The following is a 26,247-nucleotide window of genomic DNA, read 5'->3' as shown; positions in this document are numbered from 1 at the left end:
TATTTATCTATCTATCTATCTATCATCTATCTATGTCTTCTGTATATCTATTTATCTGTCTATCTATCTATCTATCTATCTATCTATCTATCTATCTTTTAGCTATCTATTATCTATCTATCATCTATCTATGTCTGTCTGTATATCTATCTATCTTGTTTCCTGTTTTAGGAGCTCCTAAGCTAAACTGAATATTATGGCAGCTTGGACTTCCAATAGTAGTTAATAAAACATTTTTAAATCACAAGTGTGCTCATTTCACCAGCAGCATCTTGTAACAGCCTAGTCTGCCACCCAGGCATTATTTGATATTTTCACGAGTGCCCTCCATATAACTTGTGAAATTCAGAAAGGCAGCATGTACAATACAGTAAAATCTCAATTTTATAATGTATTTTTATGGTCCCACCAGTATATAATGCATTTCTCTGATTTTACATTTTCCTGGATTTGACACAATTTTTTTCTTGGTCCACAAAAAAACATAAAATTCGGATTCTACTGTACTTTTTATTAAGCTAACGCTTCCCCTTTATTTGGTCCTTGCAGGAGTGATATTTATGATCTTATGTGTTATCTGGGTAATTACTTCAAAGCAAAGATACTTTAGCAGCAATTAAAATGAAGCTGTATTTATAGGAATGAATCTAAATGGCAGAGTTATTGAATTGCTCTTTGAAGAACCCCTTCAAGATGAGGGATTATGGAATCAGTTAGCATTATCTAAAACAAGGATCATAGAGACTTAGTGACCCATGCAGCCATGTACTTGGTATATATATAGTCTTCTGAATAGAGAAGCTACAAAATTATAGCTAGTGTAGATCCTTAATAAAACTTGTAGGGCCCGATTCACTAAAGTCCGAAATAAGGAGTGCTATTTATAGCATGCGTTAAAAATCTTATCACTTCTTATTTTTCGCTCGATTCACTAAAAGGACACTTGTCATAATTAAGAAGCGATGTTCTTGGCGTTATTTATCTTACGATGACATATTTTAATGAAAAAAACTATGCGATAAGCTTTATAGGGGCCGATTCACTTTATCGCATAGTTTTTTTCATTAAAAAGCATGCGATAATTAAGTACCGATTCATCAAAGTCATTTCGCATGTGTTAATCCGCATATCGCTTCCCCAAAAAAACGCATTGCGTTAATTAGCGAATAGAAATAGTACTAACGCATGATTCACAAACACATATGAAACGTTAAACGTGCAAAATGTCGTGTTAATCTGTGTGAATATTAACCCTACTTGGGGTAGGCGGTACTTAAAGAAAATTGCAGTTCATGAGCTATTGGCAACACAACATGGAGTTTGCAGTCGTATATGTTGGCCCTAGAGTGATGCATCCTCCAGTTTTCAGGGAAATGGTGGTTTTCAGAAAGTAATGGTTACGTGCGTAATATATTGCGCTCTGCGTAAAATATCGCGCGCTGCGTAATATCTTGTGCCCTGCGTAATATATTGCTTGAAAATATGTCATTGTAAGATAAATAACGCCAAGAACATCGCTTCTTAATTATGACAAGTGTCCTTTTAGTGAATCGAGTGAAAAATAAGAAGTAATAAGATTTTTAACGCATGCTATAAATAGCACTCCTTATTTCGGACTTTAGTGAATCGGGCCCGTAGTGTTAATCAACATTTTATAGCATTACAGCAGTCCTGAATAAAAATCTGACAACTCTCTTTCCAGGCCCAAGCTCTAGCCCCACACACTTTTTCACAGCCCAACCTCAGCCCCCACACACTTTTCATTAAACCTTCCTATTGCGGTCCATTATTTAAAGTTTAAAGATACTGACACTAAAAAACTACTCAACATATTAATGTACATTGAAAATGACCTATAGTTCATGTTGATCATTTTCCCTGATGGGTCTGCTTTTGTCATTGTTAGTTGAAGTTCTTATACCTGACTGTCCCTTTCCAGACTGTCAGTTATAGCTTCTAATGGTAACGGACTCCTGCTGCACAAATATGGCTGCCCCCTTATAGTGGAACATGGGGATTGGATAGGTAAAGTAAAACCATCAGGCAAGTACTTTTAAGGCAAAATATAAATAGCATGCAAGTACAATATTATTATAGATGTAAAAAAATGTTTTATTTCTGGTGTCAGTATCTCTTTAAGTATGTCACATAAAAATAGGGGCAATAAAAAGTAAAGTGGGTAAAGACACCTTACACTAGTGAGACACTTCTATGTTTTCACATGGTCCAGTAACTTTGGTAGGAGTGTTAACAAGTCAGGCTGAGAGCATGAACTAATTGTGGCCCAAGTGCCAAGGGGCTCCGACAAGTATAAAGAATGAAAAAGTCAGCCCCATTGCACAAATTTTCTCGCTGTTTCTCAAAGTTTTCAGCAATTTTGCAAAATGACATTCACTAATCACTAAACTTGAATCTGAAAAACAAATGTCTACAGTGTTTTGGACTTATAGTTTTCCATGAAAGAATTAAAATAATATACAAAATAATGACTAATTGTGTAGCCAGTGCATGGGTATGGGCATCTGGACCTCCATTCTATTACATATACAAGATTTTGACATGATACAAAGCTTGCCTTAATAACAGTGCCCACAAAATGGCAGTGCCCTGCTTGCTATGATTGTGTTATTCCAAGACTGAAGGAAACAAGATTTACATTTTTATATAGTGTAAGTGAGGTTTATTTTGCTCAACTAACATGATAGACTAAACTCAAGCAATCAGGTCACCTAGTGACCATTGGTGCTCTTCCAGACTCCTAAAAAATGTCTATTTGCTGATACCAAATGCAGCTGTCAGAAGATAGCAAGAAAGGGCAATAAAGAATTTGGGAAAAGATAAGGGTAAGAAGAGAGAGAACACTATAAATAATTTGTGAGTGAACCTCATTGGGATATCAATCCAATACCTTCTTGGAAAACAAAAACAATTTGCTTGAAATCCATATGCTTTGGTTTTATTTCTCCTTACTGTGATGACCTAATGCAGGGAGTAGCAGAACTTAAAGTATCCACACAGAGATGCCAGACTGCAGAGTGGCTGTATAATCCACACTCTCTGCTCCTCCTTCATTACATTTTTAAGTTTTTGTTGCATCCATTTAAACCCTAGTGCAGAATTGGTTAAAAAGGTACAACTATTTCAGTCTAAAAATCTCTTTCTGCAACCTTTTTGTTAATGTGATCCAACAATTAGCCCTGTGTTGTCTATTTATGTGTGTGTGTTATATGGATAATAACATTGATTCATTTTGCTTTCCAGGTACCGAGCAGTTGCATCCTGGAGCCGAGTTCAAGGCAGCGGAATTCCTCTTATCACAGCCATTGAAATCATCTCTATCTGGGTTCTGTCCTTTGTCCTGGCAGTTCCTGAAGCCATTGGCTTTGTTATGGTGCCCTTTGAGTATCGTGGTGAAGAATTCCGAACATGCATGTTCCACGCAACAAGCCCATTTATGATGGTAGGTTTATAACTTAAATATAAAATGGCATGGGTAACAGCATACAGATGTAGATACAGTATGTATTATAATTAAGTTTTAATTAATATTTAAGTTAGACATGCATGAAATTAAAATGATTAACATGGGTCAATAATATTTAGGTTAGATTTACAAGTAATGTTTTTGCAAACATCATACTAATAATACCTTGCTGGACTATCTTCTTGCTCTGCAATGTTGTAATTTCAAGGTGCAAAAACCACTTCTCAATGGCAATACGTGAATTTAATTCATGGAAATGAATCCTTTTTCATTTTTTCTGAGCTGCAGAATAAGCTGGCATTTAATTAATGAAAGATAATAGAAATAGAAAGAAAATAGCTTTATGTCATTTCCTCATCTCTGTCACGGGATTGCCTTTAATGCTCGTTTGCATTTCTGCCCTTAACCCAAGCTAAAATACAAGTTATTGAATGCACAGTTTTTCACATACTTTTTTATGTCACTTTTGCCTTGCATTTTCTCAGAAACTTAACATAAGATGGCATTTATATCTCAACACAGTTTCTCATTTGTAGGTGGGCCCATGTTGACTGTGGTTGACCAAGAACAGTGGTTCTCAGAATTCAAGCCCTTTTTTAGTCCAACATTTGCTTGGACTCCATACAACAAAAAGTCATTTATGTTGCAGAATGCAGAGTGCAAAGTGCAAAAACGACTGCAACAGGCCATTTTTTTTTACACTTTCCACACTGAGTTCTATTGCAGAATGTTCACAGACCTGTGTTCTGTTTTGGACAGCAGAGAACAGGGGCAACTTAGTCAACTTATAGCTTTACCTATAAAAGAGAAATCAGAAAATAATGCTTTCTACTGTGAAATGCTTATTGATTATTGCATTTCTGTATTCAATTGCCATTATACAACTCAGTACCCAGTGGCCTTTTCCACGGCTGCTATCTTGCCCATTGCCTGTTTTTGGCAGCAGACATTGCTACTACTCTGCACAAACCCAGGGCAACCAATATTTTTGGTTTCGATTATTTTGCTCATTGTAAATAAGCCCTATATATAGGCAGGTAAAGAGACAATTTTAGCTACAGAGAAAAAGAGAAATATAAACTGAGCAATTTGGAAGAAGTAGGCAGGGCTCGGTGAAATAAACAGCCTTAAGACATTGGGAAACCCATAAATCATTACTTTAATGAGGGGTCAACTGTTACAGTATGGAGCTTTGAAATGTAGGATTTTCTGTGTGATTCATTTCATGCTGAATAGGCCTTTTGATCACACCAAAAAGACTGATGCATGGAGGATGTATAGCAGTCGCTAGTTAGGGTCACATTCTTTGATATTTTCCCATATTTATATACTGCAAGGGTCACCAGAGAAAATCTATTCAATAGGAATTGTTAACAAGAGATGAAGTAACTTCCCTCAAATGAATGACAATCTCTGCAACAGATCTAGTTTAGCATAAGTCACTAGCTAAATTATTGGGCATTACCAACTATTTGTTAACTCATGTGAGCCAAAACAGATAAGCCATCATATATGCTCAAAAGCACCTAATAAATGGATGTAGTCAGAACCATGAAAGAGGGACTGCCAGATGTAAAAATGCACCCACATTTTCCTATGCTATTTTATATTTTATTTTTAAAATATAACTTTGCTGTTGCTCTGCTCTCCCATAATAATGTTAAAATGCACTGCCATTTACTGAATATGTCATTTCAATAGAAATTTCCTCCTTAATATGTTGAAAAACAGCTTTCAGTTAAATAGAGATGCAATGCAAAACAGATAAAAGCATTGGGAAATATACATAGATATGTTATCCAGAGGCCTGGTGTCCAGAAAGTTCTGAATAACAGAAAGGCCATCTGCCATAGACTCCATGTTAAGCAAATTATTCTAAATTTAAAAAAAAAAAAATTCTCTAATAATAAATTAGTACCTTGCACTTGATCCCAACTAAGCTGCATGAATCCATATTTGTGGCAAAACTGTCCTTTTGCACTTATTTAATGTTTAAAAGATTTTTAGCAGACTTAAGGTATGGTGATCCAAATTACGGAAATCTATTATGCAGAAAACCCTAGGTCACAAGCATTCTGTATAATACATCAAATATCTGTACTGCAATTAATAAAGCAAACAATTCTAAGGAACATGCTGACCTTGTGGTATCATAATTCCATTCTTGACAATTCCGCAAATAAACAGATTCATGAATATGAAATGAATAAGTGGTTAACTTAATACAGTGGGTGATAGCGCAGATTGATTATTCATTCACTCTGGAATACAGATGCAAACAGAAAACCACACTATATCAAAATCAAACCCAAAGGAATCAAATGGAGAACAAGCCTTTTTTAGAACAATCCAAGGGCCCCAACTGTAATAAAATGAGGATAATCTGGGTGAATACTTTTGTAAAGCATCAGGTATGGCAATCTTGTAAAAGAAAGAGACTGTATGATTTGTATGGGAGGTTCTCAGAACTTATTCAGTCTCGAGCCCTATTTCGTTCTACTTCATGTTAAAAAATGAATGGCAAGTTCTGATTGGATACTAGAGAAAAATCACATTTGTGTAATTTAGCACCTAAAATGTTAGATCTAAAAAAGGCCCAGATATTGGCTCACAGTGCAGCTACAGGGATAAGTGTACATTTCATTTCATTAGTAGAAATCTTTAGGAATGGAGGCCAAAAAACTTTCATATGAATACCAGAATATAATAAGACTTTGGAATTGCTTTTACTACTCCATTTAGATTTTTGAGAGAGGAGGATAGTAATAAATGATCAGTGTGCATACCTTATTACAGGTATGGGACCCATTATCCAGAATGCTCAGGACCAAGGGTATTCCGGATAATGGGTCTTTCCGTAATTCGGATCTCCATACCTTAAGTCTGCTAAAAAAATCAATAAAACATTAATTAAACCCAATAGGATTGTTGTGCATCCAATAAGGATTATTTATATCTTAGTTGGGATAAATAACAAGGTACTGTTTTATTTCTACAGAGAGAAAGGAAATCAGTTTTAAAATTCTGAATGATTTGATTAAAATGGAGTCTATGGGAGACAGGCTTGGATAAGGGATCCCATACCTGTGTATTATTTCATACTATTTTCACTCATGTTGCACACAAAGCCAACAGTAGTGCATTGTACAGTATAATTCATTATTCTCAATCACTAATGCATGTGTCAGCTATAAGAAATAGTTGTATTTACTCTAAAACAAAGCCTGAAAAAAAGCATTTCATTTATGTACCTTGAAAACTTTGTCTCTTTTATTCTGAGTCCTTAACATTGTCTTTCATTAACGTTTTTATCAGGATATTGGTCCCAGATGCTATAGTTACTTTAAAAAAAAGTTGTAACAATTGGCCCATTTTGCAGGATGTGGTGTAACAGAGTAGAAGAGCGAACCACTGATTGCTTTGGACTGTAGGGTATGCATAGTGCTAATAAATCGCAGTTGGTTAACCATTTTCCTGTATGTTCGTTGTAGCCATGCCTTCTTCCTTCCAAGTACAAGATGCACCCCAAACGTATTCAGTATAGCAGACGGAGAGTGGTGTTTTTAATTAAGCTGAACTAATTCATCAGTACCCCCTGTTCTGCCGCATGTACCCTCAGGGTTACACATACCGCTAGAAGTTGAAACTAAATCATAGCGCGCACACTATGCAAGAGCCAATGAATGTTAAATAGTATCTTGCTGCATAAAGAAAGTCGCTCTGAATGCACATTTCCTGTTGAAAACTGTTTCCAGCTGGACCGGTAGGGATAACAAAAGGATGTCTATTTCTCTTCAGTCAAGCCCTCATGTAAAATGAGATGGGTGCGCTGTTCATTGCCTGCATTTAATCAGTCGCAGGCTCTCCACACAGCTTTATTTGTTTAAGCACTGAAGCCCTCAAGGGTCACCATCCACGTTAGCCCCTATTTCCACATCTATTGATGTCACAGACAATTTGCATTTACTGTATAATGATGAGTCCTAACATTTTGTTGGTCAGAATTTTACTGCTGAATTGTCGCATTTTATACAACACTTATTACATGGGTGCCAGATGGGTTTTTGAATTAATGGAACTATGTGGGCACAGTGCTTCCTGTCCTTGACTATGTTTTCAAGGTTTGACATTTTATGTGACTGTTAATTTGGTTTATATATAACTAGCAGGGTTAGCAATATTTGGGTCCTGTTATAATGTGCCCTGTTTTATGTAGGATTTACATTTTATTTATGGTAAGCTTACCCTTTACAGCGAGCATTTGTCTTGTCATATGTGTATTTATCCATGCTAGTGGCAACTGCCATACTGCTTGTGTTCAATCCGTGCTTGGGTGGGTTTTCCTTGGGGTACTCCTTTCCTCCCACACCCCATAAAAATACAGGCAGGTTAATTGGCTCCTGATAAAATTGTCCCTATTGTGTTTGAAAGATGTATAATCTCTGTAAAGCATTGAGGAATATAGCAGTGCCATACAAATAAAGAATAATCTCTAGAACCCAGATAAATAAATTGTGCTGTTGTATCTATGCAGAATGTATTAGCACAGGCAAGGGATATGGTGGTTCTCAGTTTTAGATATTCATTAGAGATTTAAGAGATTTTATATTGATTGCATCAGTGTAACCATCCTCCATCAGGGAATTAAATCAATTAAGGTGTGCTACATGGTGGAAAAACAGCTTCTTGTAGCCCCAGGTGCACACTGTACCCTCTGCCCGGGTAAAACAATATCAATAGTGAAAACAGCAGCACTCCAGTTATTTTGAAAATAGTGACTTTTACTTAAGTGCAAAAGGCAATGTTTCAGGATTTAATTCAGCCCTTTATCAAGCCTGTGGATGGAAAACGTTGCCTTTTGCACTTAAGTAAATGTCACTATTTTCACTATTGACATCCCCAACAGGGTAACACAATCATTTAGGTAATTATAAATATATGGTATGCTATCTTTCAAATGATGGTTCTCCACCCAAAATTTTTTTTGCACACTTAAAGAAAATGTAAATCTAAGTAACTTTCCAATAAGTTTATTCAAAAAATTGTATTGGTTTTACGTTTTTTTTTTCAACCTTTTGAATTGCTTATTGTAGAGACAATGGGGAAGCCTTCCCATAATTCAGAGCTTTTTGGATAACGGGTTTTTGGATCAGGGACTCTATACTTGTACCATAAGCATATATATATATAAGATTATATATATAATATATATAATTATATATAAGACTTGTTATGTTATGCTTGGGACCTGGGGTTTTCTAGATAAGGGATCTTTCCATAATTTGAATAATAAAAAATTATATAAACATTAATTAAAACTAATAGGATTATTTTTCCTCCAATAAGGATTAATTGTAGCTTATTTAAGATGAAATACAATGTACTTTTTTATTATAACAGACGAACAGGAGATCATTTAAAAAAAAAATTGAATTATTTGTGTTTGTGTACTGTGTACTGTGTTTCAATGTAGCTAAATGGAAGGGAAACAATATCTACTGGGTGGCTATACTTTGCAGTAATATCAGATACGAAAATAATGGCATTATATACTGTGTTCCCCTTGGTTGTACAATAAATGACTGTTAAATAGAGACAGGATAAACCTTAAAAGCCTTGTAGAAAGTGATCTTGTTAAAGAAAAGTATTAGCTCTCCTTAAAATCAGCAAGACACCACAATGCAGCAATTATCTGAATGAAATGACTCTTGGTCTCTGCCTCTAGGTTATTTTTAAGAGGCTTTCACATTCCAGAATTCCCAGGGGACCTTTATGTAGTGGATATTAAGAAGGTCAGAAAACCCCATCTTAGTCTAAATGAAGTATATACTGATCTTTCACCCCTGTCACTCCAAGAGCCGACGTGTGGAGGGGCCAACAACGATCATCAAACCCAGCTTCCTTGTTTTGTATGCAGGTTTTAAAATCCCTTTATGATTCTGGCCCCTCCACTGATTAGACATGAAAGTTGATCTTAGTTACTAAAAACTGACTAAACATTACTCATTTCAACTGATAACTGTTTACGTGCCCCCTTTTAATGCTCTAGCAATCATATACCATGGAGATCAATATGTATAAGCTACAACTATTAGTCCCAGAGCAATCACATCTTTCTATGCAAAAAGCAGTGTAATATGTCAGGGCTAAATATATAAAATATAAGCCAGTTTGGTATTCATGGGGGCAAGTCTGATGCTGTATAACAATTTTTACATTTGGGTTGTGTAATACAGGAGAGACCCCCTTTTTAGGGCCCCTTTGAGATAACTCATTCCATACAAGTTTCAAATGTGATATAGGCACGCAATACTTAACTGTTTAATAGTATTTTATATAAGCTGAATTTTAAGGCCAATAGCACACAGGGTGGGACACTCTGTCTAAATGCCATAGTTTCAAGAAACCCAAACAGGTAGCACTAAAATGCTGCAGATCACCCTGATTAACTGCTATGCACATTACCTGCAAGGCACTTACACAAGTGATTTCAGATGTTTCACATAAAAGTCAGACAGGGCTGTTTTGGGCACTTTAGCACCATGTGTTTGCCAGCTTGAAAACACAGAGTTACAATCTCCCAAAATGATTCTGTAGGCCAGGACCAAATTGTCATGTCTTATTCCAAAATAACCTGCAGAACACCATATAAAAATCAGAAGTGGAAGATAAGAAGAGATGGCCCAAGAGCAGCTGAGAGACAGAAAGATGCAGAAGATGTAGTGGCATGAGAAAACTGAAACTTTTTGGTTAATTCCTGTTTTCTCTTTTCTTTGCAGTTCTACAAAGTTGCAAAAGACTGGTGGCTCTTTGGGTGCTACTTTTGTGTGCCTTTGGCTTGCACTGGGGTGTTTTATACTATGATGACCTGCGAAATGCTGCACCAGAGGAAAGGAAGCCTACGGATTGCTCTTAGTGAGCACCTGAAACAGGTAAATAACGCTGTTACCCTATCACTCTTGCAGTGTGCGGATTAACTATTACTGGTATATGTATTTGGACACAGCTTTTTATTAGTACAAATTCAAAACTGACAGGCATCGGAATAATTGGGAAATTGCTGTACTTGAAAGGGGGGGCGGGGCGAGGCACAACAACAGATGTACTCACTGATAAACTGCTTTTAGCATTTTTTTGTACTTAAGCTTTTATGCATTTGTAGAACTTCAGCTGTCTGGAATCCAACCTCTTTTATTTTAACTGTCTGCAAGGATATAGTCCTGTCCTGCAGGGCAAAGGCTGCTGTACAATAGCTGTAAAGCTGGAAGTCAAAAGAACATTTCCCTTTGACCTCTGCCCTGGGCCCCCATGCAAAATAAAACATTTCCAGAGGGGACCAAAACAGAGTAGAAAATCCCTACCTGGCCCCCATCCCCTAGCCCACATATAAATCCCTGCTCCTACCAGAGAGTTGTGGGGAGTGGGGACTTTTTTTTTGCAACAGCAGAGGAAGTAAACCCCCCGGTCTAGGTCACCCTGTCTCCCCATGACCACAGGGTCACCATGTAATAGCATCGCCATCTAGGATCTCCATGATAGTTCAGGCTGTTTTATACTTCAGTGAACAGGTTTGGTTAAGGGAAGACAGCCGGGCCAGCCATGTAGTGTACGGGATCTCTACCACAATTTCTTGTGGGAATTTTAGAAAGTGCAATTTAGAATTTATACTCCTTTCTATATACAGTACACATATATATATAATAGAAAGAGTGCCGCACACACAGGGACTTGATACAAAAGAAAAAGTGTTTTTATTGAAAAAATTCCAACGTTTCGACACGACCAGGGACAAACCCTAATTTATACTCCTTTTTTATATACAGTACATATATATATATAAGGACTATACACATTTTGTCCAGTATTAATTACTGATTAATGTTTACTGCAGCGCCGTGAAGTTGCAAAGACCGTTTTCTGCCTGGTAGTAATATTTGCCCTTTGCTGGTTCCCGTTACATCTCAGTCGAATTATTAAGAAAACAATTTACAACGAGTTGGATCCCAGCCGCTGTGAGCTCCTCAGGTAAGGTTTCAAAGTCTTCACCATATAATTAAATAGACAAAATGGGATTGATGAATGCAGCTAGGAAAGCCTACCAACTCCAAGGTATTGGATCTATTATCCAAATTGCTCAGGAACTGGAGTCTGTTAGATAAGGGCCTTTCCTTAAAACCTATTCAAAATTATTTAAAATTAAAAGACTCAATAGGATTGCTTAGCAACTATCCTTCATGTTATGATAAATTTAACATTATGGGAAATGACTGCCATATATTGGAGCTTTAGGGTTCGTACGCACAGCCATTTCATGCTGTGTTTCCATGCCCTTGTAATGAAATCAACATCAGCAGTTATGCATGTATTGTGTGCTACACATACATTACCTGTCATGGACCTGTTATCCAGAATGCTTGGAATCAGGGATTTTCTTGAACCCAATAGAATTGTTCTGATTCCAATACGGATTAATCTTACTTTAGTTGGGATCAAGTTCAAGGTACTGTTTTATTATAACAGAGAAAAGGAAAATCATTTTTAAAAATGTGAATTATTTAATTAAAATGGAGTCAATGGGAAATGGAGCTGGATTCTACCATGCAAACTATCCTAATAACAGGAAACATTATATATTCATTTTTCAGTCACATAAAATACAAGGAGATTTTACAGTGAAAACCTCTTTAAACCATTCAGTATACGGCTGTGTTTGCTCTTCTTGTAAAATTGGCATGCAGAGGGGTTTCTGCAAACATTAATGAATACATTTTCTGTTTTATTCTTTAGCTTTTTGTTGGTAATGGATTTCATCAGTATTAACCTAGCAGCGCTCAACTCCTGTATCAATCCTATAGCTCTCTATTTTGTGAGCAAGAAATTTAAAAACTGCTTCCAGGTAAGTAGACAAGTATTCATTATCCTGTGCATTAAAAAAATATCTATTGTTCCAGCACCTGATTGTATGAAATACAAACAAGTGAACAAGCCCTCACTAGCATAGTATACACATATATATGGTGTACTTTAGCTGATTATAACTGTAGAATACTCCAGTTTACAAGCAAACCATTACTGATTTTATATACATATATATTTATAGGACTGCAATAAGAGTTCCCACAAACAGCAGCTAAATAAAAACATTCTTTTAATCCAAAACAATGACATTTTTGTGGGCAACTGACTTCTTTATAATGGGATCTATTTACACAAATGATCCCTGTCTGCTTCATATGGAGTGCTTATTCAAACGTTTAGAAGGCAGTGACTGTATATTTTGTTATTATAAGCTAAAAAGTAAAAACAGTTGTAAATGTGATATAAAAGTATAACACATATTTCTTTGTATGGGCTTTTTCTAAATTTATATATATATATAGCAGTTACACTGCAAAACAAGACTTCACTCTTCCTTTTACACAGATACAATTCTTGAACACTGCTTCATTTCCATATATGCTTGAAAAATTATGAGCTTGGCACACACTATGTCATCCATACATCTAAAGTATGTGTATACTACTGACTGTAGCATTTACTGCACTGTACATGCTACAGATCAAACTCTTAGCAAAGATGAAATAGTATTTGGTGGCTTTGTTTAAAACGTCATCAATAATTATCCTATACAATTACACACCATAATAGTTTGTTATAGTCTAAACATTCATATGACTTATTATATCAGTCTGACATTTACTCTGTTCAGCAGCCATTTTCTTGTTTCACAATGTGAAGTTACTAGATGGAAACTAATGCCTAAACAAATATCAGGTTAAAATGATTGTTCTGAAGTACTTTAGGCAGAGGGCTTCTACATGAGTCTGGAGCTACAGCCATTACCGAGTAAAGATCTCAAGAGTCAAAGTTTTACTCTGTAGCTTCCTGTCCCTTGGTTCTTGGTCAACTTCCTGTGTAGTGTCAGGGGCAGTCCGGACTGGCAAACTGTAGATAGGGTTGCTACCTTGCCAATTAAATAAGTAGGTGCATTTGTGAAACTTTCATCAGGTACAAGGAAGCAAATAAAGCATGCAAAAAAGCTATCAAGCAAGCTAAAATAGAAATGGAAAGGGATATTGCAGCTAGGAGTAAAAAGAATCCTAAATTATTTTTTAATTATGTGAATAGTAAAAAAATGAAGCAAGAAGGGGTGGGAACTTTATTATCACGGGGGGGTAAGTTGATTGATGAGAACGGGGAAAAAGCTGAAATTTTGAACTCTTATTTTTCATCTGTCTATACATCTGAGGAGCCAGATAATGAAGGCTTCCCTTGTAATATGCCCAGTTCTAGTAATTTAGCTACTGGCGCATGGGTCACTCGGGAGGAAATTCAAAAGAGACTTGAACATGTAAAGGTAAACAAAGGTCCAGGGCCGGATGGGATTCATCCCAGGGTATTAAATGAGCTGAGCGCTGTGATTGCCAAACCTCTTCACTTAATTTTTCAGGATTCATTGAGGTCTGGCATGGTGCCAAGAGACTGGCGGATTGCTAATGTGGTGCCGTTATTTAAAAAGGGATCCCGTTCTCAGCCTGAAAACTATAGGCCTGTTAGTCTGACATCAGTAGTAGGAAAACTTTTGGAAGGGGTAATAAGGGATAGGGTACTTGAATACATTGCAGTTCACAATACTATTAGTTTGTGCCAGCATGGTTTTATGCGTAACAGATCTTGCCAGACTAATTTAGTCGCCTTTTATGAGGAGGTGAGCAGGAACCTCGATGCTGGAATGGCAGTTGATGTCATCTACTTGGACTTTGCTAAAGCGTTTGATACAGTACCTCACAGAAGGTTAATGATCAAATTAAGGAATATTGGCCTAGAACATAATATTTGTAATTGGATAGAGAACTGGCTGAAGGATAGAGTACAAAGAGTGGTGGTAAATGGAACATTTTCTAATTGGACCAGTGTGGTTAGTGGAGTACCGCAGGGGTCAGTCCTTGGGCCTTTGCTTTTTAACTTGTTTATTAATGACCTGGAGGTGGGCATAGACAGTACTGTTTCTATTTTTGCTGATGACACTAAATTGTGCAAAACTATAAGTTCCATGCAGGATGCTGCCGCTTTGCAGAGCGATTTGACAAAATTAGATAACTGGGCAGCAAACTGGAAAATGAGGTTCAATGTTGATAAGTGCAAAGTTATGCACTTTGGTAGAAATAATATAAACGCAAACTATCTACTGAATGGTAGTGTGTTGGGGGTTTCCTTAATGGAGAAGGATCTAGGGGTTTTTGTTGATAACAAGTTGTCTAATGCCAGGCAGTGTCATTCTGTGGCTACTAAAGCAAATAAAGTGCTGTCTTGTATAAAAAAGGGCATTGACTCAAGGGATGAGAACATAATTTTGCCCCTTTATAGGTCCCTGGTAAGGCCTCACCTTGAGTATGCAGTGCAGTTTTGGGCTCCAGTCCTTAAGAAGGATATTAATGAGCTGGAGAGAGTGCAGAGACGTGCAACTAAACTGGTTAAGGGGATGGAAGATTTTAACTATGAGGTGAGACTGTCAAGGTTGGGGTTGTTTTCTCTGGAAAAGAGGCGCTTGCGAGGGGACATGATTACTCTGTACAAGTACATTAGAGGGGATTATAGGCAGTTGGGGGATGTTCTTTTTTCCCATAAAAACAATCAGCGCACCAGAGGTCACCCCTTTAGATTAGAGGAAAGGAGCTTCCATTTGAAGCAGCGTAGGTGGTTTTTCACGGTGAGGGCAGTGAGGTTATGGAATGCCCTTCCTAGTGATGTGGTAATGGCAGATTCTGTTAATGCCTTTAAGAGGGGCCTGGATGAGTTCTTGATCAATCAGAATATCCAAGGCTATTGTGATACTAATATCTACAGTTAGTACTAGTGGTTGTATATATAGTGTATGTATGTGAGTGTATAGATTGTTAGGTGTGGGTTAGGTGTGCTGGGTTTACTTGGATGGGTTGAACTTGATGGACACTGGTCTTTTTTCAACCCTATGTAACTATGTAACTATGTACTGACCACAGACTTGGCTGGTATTTTACTGGCCAGGCTGGTAAATTACTTGCCCGGTGACAACCCTATTTGTAGATTCTGGCCAATGCCAAAGGGACCGCTGTAATATGCCATAGACATTCACTGTTTATTAGGCCTGTGGGGGGCTGTTTGGGCCTTTGTGTTCCTGAAATGCCAGAGCCTGTTTTGAATCTCTCCCTGCACTACTACACCATCCATGTGTTCTACCTCAATGAAATTCTTGGTACAAAGTGCTCAGCAGGATCTGTTATTGTTTCGGGGTATCTTAGACTGCAAACATTCAGCACAGATTTTGATGCTTAGCCAAACAAATAAATGGCTTTAATGTGAATTTAGAAATTGAAAAACCTATCATTTTTGGTATTGTCAGCCCTGCTTGACCAAATGTGTAAACTCTAAAGCACAGTCAGTACCTATCCCTCAGGCTAAGAATAAGAAGTAATACATAGTAGAAAATAAAAAGTGAAATGCTACCCTATCATATTTCAGGGTATTCAGGGATTTACTGCAAAGAAAATGTTTATGCGTGGAAGCACTAGATATATGCAGTAAATCCAAAAGCAGACTGGCAAAAGTTAGCACACTCAGTCTGGATATGGCCAAGATTTCTTTATCAAAACAGAGATCAAGCCTTGGGTTTTTATTTTATGCCAAATTCTTTCTTTGCAAAATGCCAGGGCAGCACAAGGCAGAAAATGAGAGTGTTGGGATTAGATTATTAATGTTATTTTACATAACGTTTTGCATGAACATATCAAGATATCAAGGACCAGTGCAAATATTTGTTTCAACATCCGAATGCAAAGACTAATGTTGCCTATTAAACTATAAGACTACCCCATTCTGAAAACATGCATGTTCATTTAACACATTTAGAACACCTAAAAAGAAGGGTTATACCAACAAGAGGCCAAACAAAGCAAAAGTCAGCCTGCCTTCAGCTAACTCCATCACCCACAATTCCCTGCACACATGATGTCAACAGGAAAAGGAACACCACAGTGTAATGCATTGTGGATTATGTAGTCCCTGCATTCTGTCTGTAACCCGTGGAGAAATTGTTACAATTTGTTACATCAGTGTTTTAGCGCCTCCTCCCCTGCCATGATTTCAAATGATGCAGAAAAAATGTATTTATTCATACATTTTTTTGGGAACAGATTACAGTTATAGGTATATTAGGGGGTTCTGTGTTGTGTGGTTCTGTGTTCTGTTTTGGTTTAGAAACCCTTTAAGAATATTTCCTTGCCGTATCCAGACTAGTCGTACATACCAGTATCACATATTGTCACTGTTACCCCAAGCTTGTGGTCAGTACAAATACCCTGTAGGATACTGTTTCATTACTGCTTTAGCCTCTAAAACCCACCACATGCCAAGCAAACGGGAAATGGGTAAGCAGAATCTAGCTTAGTTATGTATTAGAGAGCTGGCAGAAGATTGAAGCTGTTTTATTAATACTGGACAAATTTGCCCATGGGCAGTAACCCATAGCAACAAATCAGTGGCTTTTAAAAACTGGCTTTTTTAGACCAGCTGCATGTAGAATAATATATGCAACACTTATAGGTTCCCATGGGTTACTGCCCATGGGCAAATTTGCCCAGTGTTGATAAGTTGATAAATGACCTCCACTGGCTTCAATCTGTAAAAAATATATCAGCATTGCTTTAGTGCATGATACAGAAAAACACAGATGTCCCAATTTCTTTACACATTTGATGTTTATCCTTTTTTCTTTTTTTTGTTTCAGTCATGCCTTTGCTGTTGTTGCCAGTCCAAGACACATATTAATACAGCTCCCATGAATGTAACAAGCATCCAGTGGAAAAACCATGAGCAAAATTACTACGGTGCAGATAGGAGCATTCACAAGGACAGCATCAATTAGCCCCACCCCTGAATAACGTGAAACCTCCCATGAAATTCACAGGTGGCTGCTTCTTACAGTAAATCCACAAAGAGTGTCAGAGAAACAAAGATCCTGCTGGCGGTGTTTGCATCTTCATTCCATTACGGACGGTTCTTTCTGTATTTAAGCTCCACCCATCTGTTCTCTTATTGGCTGTAATACAGTCTTCACCTTCCACACCCAGCATATGCGCACAGCTGGACTGTCTCTATGAATCTTCCTGCCCTTTGGAAAGAGACATTTTTACTGGCCTGCAAACATTTTCATTACACGATAAACATGAAGGAATTCATTTGCCAGTTCTCTCTCGAATTACTGAGACAAGTGTCCCGATATATTGGAAAGCTTTACAGGCCATGCTAGCAACAGTGTTTAAAGGAGTTTAAGCAGACTGCAGTATTTCTATTGAGTTATTATATATAATATTATAACTGTATAGATCCATTTCTATTTAATACCATAACTCTTTAAAAAATATATTTTTATTTGAGCACAGTGGAATGTTGAAGCATTCGAGCATGTGTCGTGCTGACATTTTGTCCCAAATGTAAAATGCTGGGTAGTAAGAAAAATGTTGGACTTTTTGCCAAAAAATTTAAAAAGCGTGTTTTATAGCACTTCGTAATCTGGAGCCTTGCTTTCTGTAGATAGTGGGTTTTGAAAGTGCATGTCGGGAGAAACCACAATATTCTATTAACTAAACAAAGAAATTCCTTTGATGATACCCAATGCACAAGTCCCAAAGTGTTCAGGTAAACACAAATTATATCCACTTACAGTTCATTTACGGAATTTTTTTTTTGGTTGTTATTAAAGCTGGTTTGCATTTTCTGCCATATGAAACATTATTTTCTATCCTTTGTATATGGAAAAATGTATGTAGCTGTTTAATCAGGCTTTTGGAGTCACATAAAACAGTGCTCAGCTTAACTTACTCCAAAGAGGAAATGAATGTTTTATTCATTTTTCAATCTCTATTTGTATAGAATATCTGCGCTCAGCAGTGAATGATGTCTGTTTACAATGTTAGTACATTTAACCATGCAAAACGCTCATTAGAGAATCAGGGTGAATGTTCCATACTCACACCACTTTAAAGAAGTCAAAACATCAATAGTGTAATAGAATCTTAAGTGCATTTTTTTTTCAATGTGAAATGAAGAAATACTTTATGGCTAGAACATTCCACCACGGACGGCACATTGATAAACTGAAAGCGGAGACAACATTTCAATAGGAAATGTTCCTCTAAGAAGACATCTGGCTTGCTTATTGTTATGTACAAAAGCAATTAAGAGACTATTTAATGATGTATAAAGAATATAAAAATATAATTTTGTAATTTACTCTCTCTGCATTTAAAACACATGTAAAATTCTGTATATACTATTTTTTTAAGTATTAATAACAGTCTTCTATGTAATCTTTTAGACAGTTCTCTACAATAATGGTTATGGGCATGTATATGTAGAAGCCCCAAATAGCTATTTATTATATTATTTCTGAGCCATTTCCCCAGGTAGGACAATAGATATCAATCTGAAGCTCATGGAATCGTGGAATTCCTTGCATTACACTCAGGAGCATAGTTACAGGGAGTGGAGGGGTTGTGACTACAACTAGGCCCCAAAGCCTGGGGGAGCAACATTGGTTATAAAATGGGCACAATAAAATTAAAAGTGCAGCTAAAAGGGTCAGTGCACAATCCCAAATTTAGGGACTGGGGTTATGGATGAAAAACCAGGAGTGATTATGGAGAATATGTTTTTGGGGGTGACAAGAAAAAATCTGCATTGGAGAACCATGGTGCTGTAGGTATGCTTCTGCTAACACAGTCAATAAAGGTCTTCTATAAGTAGAAAGAAAAAGTCATAGGATTTCAACATGGAAGTACAATGGCATTATCTTCCAGCATAACAACCCCTCACACTTTATGTATGTAGAACTGTAACACTTTTTGACATGACTGTTGGCTTATTGAAGGTCTTCAAATTGTAATTTATTCAACAGGCACAAGTTATGTCATGGGCAATTGTTAAGTGAATGTTAGATACAGTAAATGCATTAAAAGCTATAAAGTTCATATTCATATATAGAATCTCTTTTTTACATGAACAGTTTTGATATATGGCTGTGTATGTTGTCATGCACTTGTTCATTTAGAGCATATTTGGCTCTAATAAAGAAAAAATGAATATGCTCTACAGTATGGTATTTTTTTTTTCATCATAATACATGATAAGTCATACGGGTGACTGCAAAAGCAGATTTCCAAGGTCTGGTAGCTATTTAGAAACAGTTTTGCTTCAATATGTAATGTCTGCAATTCCCAGAATGTGTTTCTTGGGTGAAAATTTTGCTCAGAGTGGGTGGTATCAAATACAAATTGATGTATAAGTTTTCCCACATATAGCAGCATTCCTTGGGTCTATTAAAAACTCCTCAACATATCAGATTTTACTAAAGCCATGTGTCCCACCTAAAAGAAAAGAAGAAATATTCTTCTGGGGATGGTTCTATTCAGTGCTATGAAAAGAGTCTGGAATGATTACAATGATAGCAACAAGAAGCTAGGGTTACTATGTTATTTCAAAAATCTACAGCACTTCTGGTAAATCCAAGTTTCCGTGAAACGTAATCAGTGCAGCCCTTCTGAGTTCAATTTCTAGAAGGGTACCAAGTTCTTCACATGACCTGGTAAGCTTACATTAAATAAGGCCTCATTTGGGAACTGAAACGCAGTGTGCAAAATGCAAAAAAAAGGTCACAATCAGCCATTTTTTTTGCACTTTTTACAGTGCAATTCAGTGTGCACAAATAGCCGCATTTTGGCATTTCAGAGTGCAGCGACCTGCAGATTGCTCTTTAAATGGAAAACTGCCTGCATCTTAGCCAGAACATTATATCACATATATATTTATAAAAAGCACAAGTTACAAAGTGATTATATGGCTGCTATACCTAAGTCAGTCAAATCACCATAAACATCACTTCTATTAACTCAATAAAACAACATTTCAAAACACCACCAGTTTTTGTCAAGCTTGACAACGAGTCAATAGTTGCTTGAAACTATGTCTGACCACTATACCCTTTGTTTAATTATAGGCATTTTGTATTGATAATTTTGAAGCACTGTCCATTAATGACTTGACTGTGCAGATAAATATTCTCCCTTAAACCTGCTATGAGGAATCAGTGCCCGTAAGTCCACTTACAGGAACCCAGTACAAACTGACTATTTATCATATAAGTCGATTTGTGAGAGATCCATTTTAAATAATATATATATATATATATATATATATATAATTTAATTTGGTAAACACAATTTTTTCTTTGTCACTTTATTTTAAGGTGGGATTACACACTCAATTCAGGTTACTTTACTTCTAGCACTAAGGCTACATTGTCAGGTTACTTTACTTCTAGCACTAAGGCTACATTGTGAACCTAATAAACCTCTGCAGTTTCCACTAAAACTCTAACACACAGAGATTATTATTATTATTATTATTTTTTGTTGGACATATTTATAAAGTCCAACATATTCTGCAGTGCTGTACAACAGAAGGCGTAAACATCACACATACAAATTACATCCAAAAACCAATTACATGTACTGTACCACACAAACTGTATGTATCATTTTCCAACAGCCCTGTACCAGTAATAATTCAGGGCTTCAAAGCTGTCCAAGGCAGTTCCCTATATTGGATTTTGTCAGGCAACTGCACATGCTCAGGGCCCTCTGGGCATCTAAAAGTAAGGTTATATCTGTTATATAAAAAGTGAGGTTATATCTGTTATATAAAAAGTGAGGTCAGAGATGCCCTAGAACAACTACAGGACTGAGTCTAAATCAATCAATAATGCTGCAATGCAATGAGAATCTGACTTGGGAATCAGCAGAAAAGAAGATGGGGAGCTGGGGGGCGCATTTTCGGACACAAATTTTTAAGGGGATGTGGTGGTCTTGGGCTGATAGAGAACCAAAAGTTGTAGATAGTCTAGCCTAATATTTTGTTAAACTTAACTCTCCTTTACTTTCAGCCAGACAGACTATTAGCGTTCCACCTGCATTCTGCGCTTGCATGTGCCTGAATGAGTACAGTCCGATAAGAAAGAATGGGCTGTTTTTTGTCCTTTGCTCCCCTGTGGTGGAACATAGGAGGGAATCACCACAGGAAAGCAGCGGGTAAAACGCAAGTGTCTAAGAGCATTTGAGGTGCTTTTAATGAAGGGTCTGAGCCTATACTTACATCTGTATCTAAATGCCCTTAATGGGCTCACACACTGGGGCACAGGGTCAGACTGGGGGGTGAAGTGCTCACCGGGGCTGCCTCCCTAGGGGCCCCGCACCCCCCAAGGTGCAGCCACCATCCGCGCCCCCTAACCCCTCAACAGGGGCCTCAGCCACTGCCCAACGTCTTCCACTGATTGTGTGTAAGTGAAACGCATCAGGGGGAGTGGCACCTGCGGGTGGGGGAGTGCCGTCAGGGGTCGGGTCTGGGGTCGGGCCAGTCCTACCCTGCTGGGGCACACGCTGCCATAACTGCACTGGGGATCACAGGCAGCTTTGCAGGGTGGCCCTCTTAACACAGAGCTGGTAACTTACTGGCAGTGAATTAGTCCTTTCAACGTAGATTCAGCCCTTACTTTTTGGCTGAGCCGTGCAGGATCACCATAGTGCTTCCTCTCTTTTCATTTTGCTGAATATTTGCACAATGATCTGTGGTCACTTTCATTTGGCCATGCCACCAATGACCTCATACCATACGCCACAAGAGCAATGTCCAAGGTGTATAAATGGAAAAGATAATTAGTATAATGCTTTAAAAGACTCGGGATTGGTTTGGATACCAATCCTACTTGATGGGGCAATAACAAAATAAAAAAAGTAAATAAGGTTAACAGAGAAACCTTATCCAAAGTAATTTTCTAATAGAAAACAACATTGCTATTAAGCGTGGTACAGGAATGGGATCCCTTGTCTGGAAACCTGTTATCCAGAAAGTTCCTTTTTCTCTGTAGTAATAAAACAGTACCTTGTACTTGATCCCAACTAAGATATAATTGATCCTTATTGGAGGCAAAACAGTCCTATTGGATTTATTTAATATTTAAATGATTTTTAGCTTAACTTTTGACATAAGTTATGGAGATCCAAATTACGGAAAGGATAACAAGGTCCCATATCTGTATAAGATTATAAGGTCATTTACAAATACAGTGCAGCATGCAAAGTGCAATTACAGATTTACAGTACAATTGCAGTACAATTCCCCACTTTGTGGGAAGTTGAGTCCGATTCATGAAAATGACAGTCCAGGTGCAAGATGCAGCTAACTTTTTTAAACACAAACTGCTGCGGGAAGCCTACCGCCATGTTGAGAGTGGGAGCAGCACCAGGGTGCCCCAGTATCAGAAGATGCACTTGCACATGATTATGCAGAAGAGACAAACGGCACTTAGCGCAACAATACGAAAGTGCAAGAAGCAGTTGTTTGACATTTAATGAATGAATATCATCAGCATATTGGAACACTTGTGACTGTGTTCGTATATAACCCTTTATTAGTGCTCTTTGCCAAAGCCTGAGTGTCTATTCAAATTGCACTTAGTTTTCAATGTTTTAAGTATGTTCTTATTTAAAAAAAAAAAAAAATTATATGTATATTTATTATGATGAAATCCCTTGGGGGGTGGATAAATTGACCTCTCAAATGTTGTTATGGGAAGTTAGAGCCCTGAAAAGACATTTTTTGTCTCTTGTTTTGTTTATGATACAGTGAAGTCATGATTTATTGCAATCAGTGGTTTATTGCAGTGACCCCAAACATATGCCTTCAAAATATATGTAATTGTAGTTCAACCAGCACAACATAACAGATACACTGATCTCGTTGTCCTTATAACTTTCATCTGTGGAATTATATTCACTGTGACGCCTTCATTTCTGTTTGGTTTTATCCAACAAAAAGCTTCTTATGCTGGAAATATGTTGGGCTTATTGATTGTTTTTATCTAATAATTAGCGGCATTTGCAATCTTGCAGCCACAATCCATTGCGTCTGGCATATGAGCCCATTAATCAGATTTCCTCTCAAAGTTAAACCCCTGTAAAATGATCTAGTTCTTTTTTGTTATGCATGACAAGACAGCGCTTTGCAAATAAATGAAGTTCATTGTTACTGTATAGCTCAGGGAGGGATATCCAAACGGCAAAATTAGTTTTGGGGTTACTTGAAACATCACTGAAAATGAAAGGACCAGTGAAGATTCACAGCAGCTGCTTCTCTGTAGTGGCAATTAAATGCCTTGTGAGCCATATCCCAGCAATTTCTACTTAAAATAACCCAGCAGGTAAAAACCAAGCGTAACTGCAAAGGAACTGCATATTCAATACAAGCATGTAGGCCCGGATTTGTGGCAAGGTCTAGGGTGGCACAAATATAGGGGCTGACCAGCCACACCTGGACTTTAATCCCCAGTGCTCCGTGTGTGAGCTAAAACAATGCAGTTGAGCGCAATCCTGGGGATGGGGGAGGAGGGGCATGGGATGGAGGGATGGGGAGGAGGGGCATGGGAAGGGGGGAATGGAGGAGGAGGGGCATGGGATGGGAGGAGGGGCATGGGATGGGAGGCGGGTTCTGGATTCCCAGTTTGAAATCCGGCAATATTTGCATGGCTCATGTTGAACAGACAGACAGAGCATGCATCTGACTTCTCCCTTGTTTTAAAGAAAACCAAGAACACATGGGTGTACGGGTGCTACTGCCTGTAGGGCTCTGTTGTCTTGGCAGGTATAGTAAGCAAGAATCTATCATAACATAAATTCTATCCTAATCCTGTGTTTCCTGTGGGTCTTGGCTTCAATTTAAATTACTGGGTACCTCTGTATATTAGGAATGATAGATATGTTTAGAAGCTGCCATACTATAAAAATCATGTGGTGTATTCTCTATAATCCTAAAAAAGAAAACACAATGTAGCAATTAAGCAATGCTATTTAATGATCCTCAGAAGGAATGCAATGAAATTCTAGTTTTACTAGAAAAAAAGCACCCGCACACTTAAAATATGACAATATACTGGTCTAGAATTGCCTTCAGTATGGTTTGGAAATCAGGTTGCAAACTACAGGTATAGGACACATTATCCAGAATGCGCGGGACCTGGGGTTTTCTGGATAAGGGGTGTTTCCGTAATTCAAATCTCCTACCTAAAGTCTGCTAAAAACATTATTTAAACAGTAATTAAACCCAATAAGATTGTTTTGCCTCCAATAAGGATTAATTATATCTTATAGTTGGGATCAAGTACAAGGTACTGTTTTATAATTACAGAGAAAAAAGGGAATCATTTTTAAAAATGTGAATTATTTGATTAAAATGGAGTCTATGGGAGATGGCCTTTCCGTAATTCTGAACTTTCTAGATAATGGGTTTCCAGATAAGGGGTCCGCTACCTGTACTAATACAGGTATAGGACCCATTATTGAGAATGCTCGGGACCAAGGGTATTCCAGATAAGGGGTCTTTCCGTAATTTGGATCTCAATACCTTAAGTCTACTAAAAAATCAATAAAACATTAATTAAACCCAATAGGATTGTTTTGCATCCAATAAGGATTATTTATATCTTAGTTGGAATCAATTACAAGGTTCTGTTTTATTTCTACATAGAAAAAGGAAATCAGTTTTAAAATTCTGAATTATTTGATTAAAATGGAGTCTATGGGAGATGGCCATTCCATAATTCGGAGCTTTCTGGATAATGGGTTTCCGGATAAGGGGTCCGATACCTGTACTAATTCTACTTAAAAATAATTTAAATATTAAAAATATAGGATTGTTTTGCCTTCATTATATCTTAGTAGCTCAAGTACAAAGTACTGTATTAATATTACAAAGAAAAGGGAAATGTGTGTTAAAATTTTGAATTATTTCAATATAATAGAGTGTATTGGAGATGACCGATCAGTAATTCAGAACTTTCTTGATAATGGGTTTTCAAATAACGGATCCCATACCTGTACCAATAAATTATAATTGCAAAAGCTAGAGCAATCTAAACATTTTTTTGCTGCCTAAATGGCCTATATTCATGCTGTTGATTATCTGTTGTCTTATGGTCTATTCAATGCGGCATTTCCTACAGGCGAGCAATCTAATGTGTGCTGTATCCCACGTAGTGCTGAATCTCTACTTTAATACTGGAAGTCCAACAGCAGTTCATAGAAAAATCTCCTCTAGTAGCAGAAATAGTGACATCATTGTTATATGTAATGTACAGCACTTAGTCTGTTCAGCACTGCATGGTCAGCTTATTAGTGTGAACCTTTCAACCATGGTAGGAAAATGAAGCTATTAACGTTTGTAGTGTTTGCATTTAAAAAGTGAACTCATGTGTGTTCATGGCCTGTGCCAGGGCTCATTTATTCCTGTTTACAGATGATTTTAGCTGGCACTCATTAATATTGGGAAGTTGTTTTTACATGAACAAGAGCCAAGTAATTAAACATAATTATTAGCCTCAGAAGAAATTCTGGCTATCACAACTGCTATAAGAGGATATTTGTCTATAATTGCTGTAGACGCCAACATTACAAGTAGCTTTTCCAAATGCCCCCCACCCCATGGATGTATTACTGTAACATTCTGATAGCTGTTTATTCCTAAGTGTTTATGCACAGGAAAACAAAATGATTTGGTTTAGGTTAATTTCCTTTTAGGTAGCTTAACATGAGATGTAAAGGAAGAATTAACCCTTGCCTCCATATAAAAGGGCACTGTCTTTTAAGGAAAAGTATCAACAAAAAAGTCATTATGGTTAA

The 26,247-nt window shown here is 37.3% G+C and overlaps 1 protein-coding gene across 1 annotated transcript in view; it reads left to right on the top strand.

Moving 5' to 3' along the window:
- ednra (endothelin receptor type A) overlaps window positions 1–19,612 on the top strand; it is a 50,523-nt gene extending 30,911 nt beyond the window's left edge. The window contains 5 exon segments of the mRNA NM_001078807.1: window positions 3,262–3,460; window positions 10,264–10,416; window positions 11,376–11,509; window positions 12,272–12,380; window positions 17,250–19,612. Of these exon segments, the coding sequence (NP_001072275.1) occupies window positions 3,262–3,460; window positions 10,264–10,416; window positions 11,376–11,509; window positions 12,272–12,380; window positions 17,250–17,387 (733 nt within the window). The 3' untranslated portion in view covers window positions 17,388–19,612.
- The last annotated feature ends 6,635 nt before the right edge of the window (window positions 19,613–26,247 follow it).

The sequence above is a fragment of the Xenopus tropicalis genome, chromosome 1 (genome assembly GCF_000004195.4).
Source record: "Xenopus tropicalis strain Nigerian chromosome 1, UCB_Xtro_10.0, whole genome shotgun sequence".
In the NCBI taxonomy this organism is placed as follows: Eukaryota; Metazoa; Chordata; class Amphibia; order Anura; family Pipidae; genus Xenopus; species Xenopus tropicalis.
This window is presented reverse-complemented; position numbering and strand designations above follow the sequence as displayed.